Consider the following 9,200-nt stretch of genomic DNA (forward strand, 5'->3'; position numbering starts at 1 on the left):
CTCCAACACTCACACACACTTACACACTCATCTGACTGTTCTGTTTATTGATGACTCAAGCTTGCCGTTTCTTTCCGGATACACAGTCAACGCTGGAGCTCCGGCACCTCAGGGCCTAATGGACTGATCTCGACTGTTTACAGCTGTGGCCTTTCTAGAATGACTCACAAAGGAACAAAGAGACCTCTGTGTGCGAGAGAGCTTTTCCTATCCTTGTCAACAGGACTTACCGACGCGCACTGTAGTTTTCTTCAAGAGCCCTCCTTTCTCTCCTCCTTTGACAACCTTGTCGTCCTCTCTCCGGGCTCCCTGTCTGCTCGTCCTCTCAGTCTGACAATCCGTATCTTTCATTTCTTTTCAGTTCTTTACCTTGTCCTGTCGCCTGTTACCTCTTCGACCCACTGTACCCCCTACCCTCATCTTCTGCTTTTTGGCTATTTTTATTTGGTTTCCCATCCTCCTGTAGTCTTTACCTAATGGCCTATAAACACAGTAGCTCCCAAACATGCGGGTTTGGACCCTGCAATGCCTAAAAACTCCAGGTTTACCAGATAGAATGGTTTTCTTCAGCCAGTTCAAAAAGTCCTTGTAAATATTTATAAATATACAGTATGGATTGGTTTGAAGGCACACTATCCAAGTATTAAATACTTGGATAGTGGTGCCAAAGTGTGGGCAATTTTCCCTCGCCAATATGGAATCGCCTGCTAAATCTTCTTCCCATCCATCCTCTATTTTTCAAACCTTGAACCTTTCACCTTTGTCCCAGTTACCCAGCTCTCCTCATCTGTGTACATGTGTTTTTGTGGATATGTGTATTTGCATGCATACCTGAGGGCGCGAGTGTCTTTGTGTGTCAATACTTACCCGTTTGACATCAGCTTTCCACTTTCTGCAACTCCACAGGCCCGTGTTTGTATGTTTAGCGTAAAGCCCCGGCGCGAGCGCTGCGTCTGCACTCACCGATTAGCCCGCCCGGGAACAACACCCCATCGGAATGTCTGGAATTATACACAACAAGGATTAGCTCATCCCTGCCTGTTGTCTCTGGCCTCCCTGTTTGCCATTCTTTCACTGCATGGGCTTAGAGAAGAGAGACAGACAGACAGATAGAGACAAAGAACGAAGTAGTAGTATTGTTTTACCTGAAGGCTTTAAGCATCATCCCATGTGCCAAGGCAACTCTGAATGCTTGCTATTGTTATTAGTTCTTTCTGCGTTTCTAATTGTTTTCAAAGAAATGTCCACCAAAGACAGCTGCTGGCACCGCACCTGGTATTTTTATCCCCGTGGATAACAGGCCATGCTTAGACAGCATTACATCATGTTCAGATAATTCCAGCAAAGCTACAATAGAGTTTAATTTTAGGAAATGTTTCAACAACTACTTCAACTCTAAAACATCAAGGATAAACACTCACTCACTTAGACTCAAAGTTATTTGTGGGACTTACTCAGAGAAACACAAGTATAGATGTAAATGCCACAAAGATTCAAGATGCATTTTGAATATAAGGGTGCAATTCTCACTTTATCTTAATAGGAAAATTCTCACTCTTCTGCAAATTGTTGGAGTCCACATTTTCTATCCATGTACATTAGAAACTAAAGCGGAATTTAGTACATTTCCTAGAGGTTATCCAAAGGTATTCTGTGAAATGTAGGAAACCACTAATTGAAGTAAAACCAAACCAAGAAGGATAGCGTTTGCCTCGAATAAAGGTTAACTACAGAACTTTAAACAACAAAACAATGTCTCACCATCATTGTTTGTCTTCCTCTAGGACTCTTGTTTAGAGGTTTCCTGTAAGGTTTAAATTTTCTCATGAGTCATTAGTGTGACAAAAAAGAAACCATCCACATCTTGTGTGTTGCCGTTTCCCTTCAAGTCAAGTGTTGGTAAACACTGCCATCTTGTGGCCATTGTAGAACAACATGCAGGGACTGATGGCCCCATAAGATATTGCACAGATGGTTAAATTGCAGTAAATAATATTATAAGGAGTAGGCCTATGGTCTAGACCTGCTCTATTAAAAGTGCAATGAGATAACTTCTGTTATGAATTGGCGCAATATGAATAAAATTAATTTTAATTAATCGTGAAAAAAAATCGAGAGAGAAAATGACATGTCTCAGACATGTCAAATTCAAAATTCAGTTGTACAAGTGCACTTGTGTAAAATTCATTGGCTAGAAGGCTCTGTTACAGAAAATATTTGTAGGCCTATATGAGATAAAGATAATAGTGACAAACATGTCTGAGCAAAATAATTTGAATGAAGGCTAGAAAATCTGCTGTAAGATGGAACTTCAGACCTCAATGAGTTTCATTCAATATGAATTGAAGTTTAGGACCCTGTAATCCTTAAAGCAGTAGCTATTTTTGGTTATTTCTTCGTTATTGTCATCCAGGTAATTTATGTGTGATGTGCACAATGTGCTGCTGTACACAATTTACTTACTTTTGATTGTATTTCATTTTTAATTTAGTAGTACTTTTAATTTGGGGGCAATTTGGACTTTCCAATGAGGCTAACGTGCATATCTTTGGACTGTGGGAGGAAATCTGGAGCACCAGGACAAAACCCACGCTGACACAGGGAGGATCATGCAAACTTCACACATATTGCCGTGGGCCCTGTGGCAAAACTTTGTTCTTTCAGCCACTAATGTAACTTACCGCTACGCTGCGACAGTCTGTCTATCTCGGCTTTCAGGCCTTCAATCTTCTTGTGCGCATTACCAAGTGCATTTCGCAACCGAAGGAAGTGTGAGGGAGATGTTGGCCGGTCCTGAGAAGCAGCACTAACAAATCTAACCCTTTTGTTTCCTAAATACATGGTGCTGTCTGATGCAGACTGTGGTCTGTGGTAGACTGAATTGTCTGTAATAGACTGTAAATTATAGCAGAATGTGGCTGTCTGGAGAAGATCGCCTCTGTAGTAAATTATCTGGTAAACAATACTTGTGTGCAGTTGGTAAAAAGTTACTGTGTTGTGAATGTGAGGTCCTTTTATAGAGTTCAGGCACCAGAGTTCTAGAATTCTGCATCTAAGGATCTAATAGGTTCCATTCTGTTGCTTTGAAGATGACAAGATGAAAGAACTGGAGCATTCTGACAGCTCAGGTGTAGCAGCCCACCTGCTCCATGGCAACACACTTCCTGCCTGCTTCCTGCAGTGCCAAAACTCAGGACGTTTATCCCAAATAGAAGGGAAAAGGACTTTGGAACCACTCAGAGCCATCGCAAAGGGATAGGCAAAGCAGGCAATTGCGTGGGACCCTGAGCTGAAAGAGGGGCCCCGAGAAAGCCTGATTACGTGAACACCCTTTGGCAGGCTGCAAACTCCAGAAAGTAGTATAAACCGAAGTAGTCCCCATCTGTGGTGTCCGCAAGGCTAACTCTCGAGACTGGGCTAGAATGAGCCAGTCATCGATGTAGTTCAATATGATGATGCCCTGGAGCCTCATTGGGGCCAGAGCTGCATCCATACACTTGGTGAATGTGCAAGGGGAGAGTGCTAGGCCGAACGGAAGAACCCGATACCGGTACGCCACGCTCCCGAAGGCAAACCTCAGGAACTTCCTGTGAGAGGGACGGATGGAGATGTGGAGACATCGGATTTGATGTGACTGACGATGGCGGGGATGGTAAGCATCTTGAACCTGAATCTCCTCAGAGATAGGTTCAAGGACCACAGATCTAAAATTGGACGCAACCCTCCGTCCTTCTTGAGAACTATGAAGTACCGGCTGTAGAACCCGGACTCCCTGACTGGTGGGGAAATAAGTTCTATGGCCCCTTTCTCCAGCAGAGAGCGAACTTCTTGTCCCAACACCTGGCTCTGCTCTGCGTGCACCGCAGTCCAGACCACCCCGTTGAATCTGGGGGGCGGACCCGAAACTGCAGCCTGTAGCCATCCACTACGGTGCGCAGGACCCACGGGGAAATGTTCGCAAGGCTCCGCCATGCTTCTGCGAAATCCGCCAAGGGAACCAGACCCTCGGGGCTGGTGGCCGGTGTTATGCGTAGGTCCCCGATGGCAGCCTGAAGTGGAGGACCACCAGGGAAAACTCGCCAGCGACCCACGGTGTGTGAGACCGATCGTCTTTCGGCTGCAACCCCTCGAGACGGGCAGATGTGGGAAGTTGTTATCAGCTGGAACAGAGGTTTGCAGGTGAACAAGGAAGTGTGGCACAAAAAGGGTCGAAAACTCTCCAAAAACCCACTGGATGTGTTTCATTTACAGTGAAGTGCTGAAGCACTACAGCTACAGACACTGGAGCTGCTGCAACCACAGAACGTTTGATATTTTCATTTAATAAGTGACTCTATAGCTAGAGCTCAAATGATTATTCCATGAGTAGTTCAACAGAAGATCAATCAGCAGTTACTATATTTTGATAAATTTTGACAAATACCAAACATTATCTGGTTGCAGCTTCTCTAGCTCAACAATATAGTGCTTTTCTCTGTTTCATAGCATTATAAAATGAATATCTTTGAGTTTTAAACTGTCGGCAGGACAGAATAAATACTTTAAGGCGGTCACATCAGGTTTCAGGAAACTGTAGAGCATTCTTTCTTTTGGCCTGAAGATGGCTCTGTTCAACATGTATTTTAAGTACACCATTTACTGCCTTTTCACCATTTATTATTACTCTAAATTAATCGTAATTATTATAGTTATAAGAATTTTCTCTTAGATATTGTGCAGTTAACATACTAAAACATATTTTAAAAGTTTTATCATTTTATCAAACAAGGACTACAGTTTTTTTTATCAATGCTAACAAGCATTGGCCAATACTGAATTATATATTTATTATATGATTATATATATATATAATTATATAATAATTTATATTTGAAGTTTGAATTATTTTTCCTTATAGAACAAGAATAACATATTTTCACATTATTGACTGTACTCAAGTAGACCTATATGTAACAAGAATGAATCAGAAATGCAGAAATTTGCTTCATTATACTTTATTTTTTCTGTCATTGCATATAGTAATTTACAGTAATATTGTTTCCCTTTTTCAAAATGGATCAAATAGATACATTTTGCTTACATAGAAATACAAACATGATCTTGTACACTAAGTATGACTGCCTGTATGCATGGTTCGTTTTTGTGAGTTTGATCAAAATTTCAAATGTATCCGATGTTTTCTTTTACCGTACATTGCGAATCAAAATTATATCTGGGGAAAAACAGATTCCAACAGCATTGTTGCAGGGAATGAAATCAAGGGGCACCTGATTGTATGATGGCAGTCAGATGGAGGAGCCAATGCGTCATTCTGCTCTGACAGTACCTGTATGGGATTTCTTAGAAAGGGTTTGATTTAACAAAAGCAAAACAATCATCCTTTGTTATCCTCTTTTATTTTAGGAAAGAGTCAGTTGTGTCAGCTACACCTTCAGTCCAGGACTTTCAGAGATCTCACTGAAGCTTTAACATGATCTGATTTTTAACACAGAGGAAGATTGCCTGATGATACCTGCTGGCGCTAGAAATGACATCACTGGCTTATTTTTCTCTTTACTGTTACTGTGTTCAGTTTAGTTTTGTCTTTCTTGCATCTTCTTCTCTTGCATTGTTTTCTTTAATTCTTGTTCTAGTTGCTTTTTTTCTTTAGTCTTCTTGTTTACGTGCGCTGCACAAATTGTATTTCTCCCTTTCCTTCCCCTTCCAGTGGTTTCACAACTATCCAGATAGTTTATGAATTATCCTGGGCAAACAGGACATTTATTCTGGAAAGATAGTTTCCTGCTGAGTTGATCAAATAATCATCATTTGATGCTTTTGGCAGCACAAATTCACCTGTGTGAATTTATGTGGGCATGTATGTGAAATCACATGTAGTGATGGGAAATTTAAGTGGACTTACCCTTTAAGTGAGTGAGTAAGCATTTCCAACTTTCACATCCAGGATCCCTTCTGGGTTAAAGCACCACTTAATATCTGCCATGGGGTTTTTTTGCATTGTCACCATGAATCACAATGATAATTTACAATAATCAGATAACATTTACATTTTATTATTTCCTCAATGTGACTAAGCTATAATTAATACTGACACTGATATAATACCAGTCAAAGGTCACTCACAGTTTCTTTAAACACATGTGAACGTGTGAAGATATCTTTCTACTATGAGGAAGCGTTCTCTGTATATGCAGGTTTTGGGAAAAGGCTACATGAGATGGCTTGGCTTTGTCATGCAAAAGGTTTTCAGTCCTGTGGTAAAGGATAAAATTAAACAGTGCTTATCACTTTCCTACTTCCTGTGAGGTGAGTGTAATTTCAAAGAGGACTTTATTTTATTTTCTTGTGTTGAAAATATGAGTATGAGTGGCCATTTGACTCAGCATGTTTTACATGCTTTCTTACTGTGCAGTAAAAAGATATCTAACAAGGAAATGTGTTTGAGCTCATGCGTACCAAAAGACTGACCCATTTAGAGTTTTACAGTAACAAGTTCCTCGTGTGTGAAATCCTGGTCACAGGGTGGATTGTGTACTTGTGCATGCCTGCAGGCTGTCTGCGTCAGGATCTGCACAGAGAGGCGACTGTTCTCTTACTGGTACACTGTCCTGTTTGGAACAACATCATTTGACTATGTAAACCAAGCGGAAATCATTCCTGTTCAGAGAAAGATGTGGGTAGTCCAGTAAAGTGGTAGGGGAAGAGATTGTAGAAGGAATGGAGAGATGTAAGGGCCTTTGTCATGAGCTGAAGCTTTTCTCTATTCCTGGCAACTAGCTGCTTTCCAGACCAACAAATCTGGAGTCCATGCCTGCTTCCAGCCTCTTCAAGCTAAAGCAGTGGGCTGGAATTGACTGGAAGCCTGACTTTCATGCTTGTATCTTACTTTAAGTCGATAAGAGCCAAAGCAAAGCAATACATGATAAGATGACAACTTAAGATAACTGAGCTTAGACACATAGTACTGACTTCCTGGGTTCAACTCAAATCTAATATCCCCACCAAACTAAATAAAGGTGATGAGGTCATGGCTTAGTCTAGCAGTCTACCACTTTCATCCAGGCTGAAATACCGTTGCATTGCATGAATTGCCATGGTTTTTTGTACAGACATTATTGGTCCCCAGAGGATGGATCCTAGTGACTTTGGGAAGTCTTTAGCATTTCATCATGCCACCAGCAAGTCAAAGTTTCAAATGCTGGCATTATTTATGCATCGCTTGTATTATTTAAACCTGTGTTTACTGAATTTCCTGCCACATTTGATCACCTTTTAGTTGATATGGCAAATATGTTAGCTTATAGTTGCTTATTTACACATTCAGCAGATACAGCACAACATTAGAATTCATCTTGAGTCATGCTTCTGTCCACCTGATGAATTTTAGGCCAATATTCAGCCTCCTTCTATCTCTGTGTTGTCCTTCAACAACAGCTGAGAAAAATATCTCTTTTTAGCTAAGAGCTCGTAAATACCCCCACACAGGTGCATAAGTCGCTGAGCAGAATAAATACATGCAAGGCAGCAGGGCCAGATAACATCTCGAGACAGGTCCTCAGGCTGTGTGTTGCAGAGAACTTTGCTAATGACATCTTTAACCTCTCCGCTGCCTGGACACAGTTCCATCCTGCTTCAAAAACACTACAATCACCCCTGTTCCTAAGAAATCAACAATATCCATCCTCAATGACTACAGACCATTGGCTCTCACTCAGACTGACCTCCTGTCACCAATCCATCAAGCTCCTGAAGCTTGCAGATGACCCCACCCTCATTGACTCATCTCTAGTGGGCTGACTCAGCCTACAGGTGAGAAATGGACCATCTGGAACAGTCTGGAGCTCAATGCTCTTAAAACAGTGGAGATGGGAGTTGACTTCAGAAACAGCCCAGCTCCACCCTCCCCCATCACCCTGACTGACAGCAAGTTTCTCGTACCTGTAAATACAACTTGGCAATAAAGCTTATTCTGATTGTGGTTTTTATTCTAATGAGTATTATCCCAGCAACTCAAGATCCTCATCAGACCAATAGATCTACAGCTGACGCCATCTCACTCACCATGCATACAATCCTCACTCATCTGGAAAAAAAGGGACAGTTATGGCAGAATTCAATGCAATCATTTCATTTAAACTCATGGCCAAGCTGCCCAACCTTGGCTTCTCTCCTGCATTGTGCAAGAATCATTCCAGCACCCTCATCATGAACACATGCCCTCCTCAAGGCTGTGAATTCACAATTCTATTCACCCTGTTCACACATGACTGTATTGCTGCCCAGCCATGATAACATAATTATTGAATTTGGAGATGATACAGTCATTAGCCTGATCACTGGGGGTGGGGAGGCAGCATACAGACCTGGTCACATGGAGTGATGCCAGCAACCTTATACTGAACATCAGCAAGACCAAGGAGATGGTTGTGCAAGTGAGAACATCAACATCAACCACTCCTGAGGTGGAGAGGGTGGAAGTTTTTGGGTGTACATATCAGTGAGGATCTAAGCTGAGCAAAGAATACGATTAAACGATAATCTGATTAAGAAGGCGCCCTGCGATGGACTGGCGACCTGTCCAGGCAGGGTACACCCCTGCCTTTCGCCCAGTGTCAGCTGGGATAGGCTCCAGCCCCCCCGCGACCCTGTACACAGGATAAGCGGTTGACGATGGAAGGATGGATGGATGGATGATTAAGAAGGCTTACCAAAGATTGTACTAGCTGAGGAAGTCTGGCATGTCACCATCAATCCTCAGCAGCTTCTACAGGTGCGCTAAGACTAAGACCACGCCAATTGTGAGGTACAAGAAGTTTCAGGAAGGATAGGATGGAGGGGTTGAGAGGGTGGGATGAAGGAGTCAAGGGATGAAAGGGTCGAAGGGGGAAGGATGAACGGGTTGAGAAGGTAAGGATGAAGGTTTTAGAAGGTAGGGATAAAGGGGTTGAGGGATAAAGGGGTCGAAGGGGGAGGGATGAACGGGTTGAGAAGGTAAGGATGAGGGTTTTAGTAGGTAGGGATGAAGGAGGCTGATTTGGGTTATGGTGGCCGGAGTGGCTAGGAACCTGGGGGACCATTAGTTTGGAGGAATTGGGGGGGGGGGGGGGGGGGGGGGGGGGGGGCTGAAAGAGGATAAAATTCTCTAGAGCCAAAAGAAACTGTAGCATTATATGTGGGTTTAGTACAAGAAACAACTTTCA

General features: G+C 42.5%; 1 protein-coding gene and 1 long non-coding RNA gene across 2 annotated transcripts in view; one reads left to right on the top strand and one right to left on the bottom strand.

The window, feature by feature from the left end:
* Positions 1–30: 30 nt before the first annotated feature.
* On the bottom strand, positions 31–3,022 carry LOC123984956. The gene is made up of 2 exons (XR_006828562.1): positions 2,682–3,022; positions 31–1,001 (listed from the first exon to the last, which is right to left on the bottom strand). It is a non-coding gene; the product is annotated as an uncharacterized LOC123984956 (long non-coding RNA).
* A 168-nt stretch (positions 3,023–3,190) lies between these two features.
* Positions 3,191–9,200, top strand: part of LOC123984709 (protein phosphatase 1H-like) — a 56,158-nt gene continuing 50,148 nt past the window's right edge. Inside the window, exon 1 of the mRNA XM_046071765.1 lies at positions 3,191–4,179. Coding sequence (XP_045927721.1) covers positions 3,797–4,179 — 383 coding nt within the window. The 5' untranslated portion in view covers positions 3,191–3,796. The remainder of the gene's footprint in view (positions 4,180–9,200) is intronic.

This window comes from Micropterus dolomieu, linkage group LG16, assembly GCF_021292245.1.
Source record: "Micropterus dolomieu isolate WLL.071019.BEF.003 ecotype Adirondacks linkage group LG16, ASM2129224v1, whole genome shotgun sequence".
Lineage (NCBI taxonomy): Eukaryota > Metazoa > Chordata > Actinopteri > Centrarchiformes > Centrarchidae > Micropterus > Micropterus dolomieu.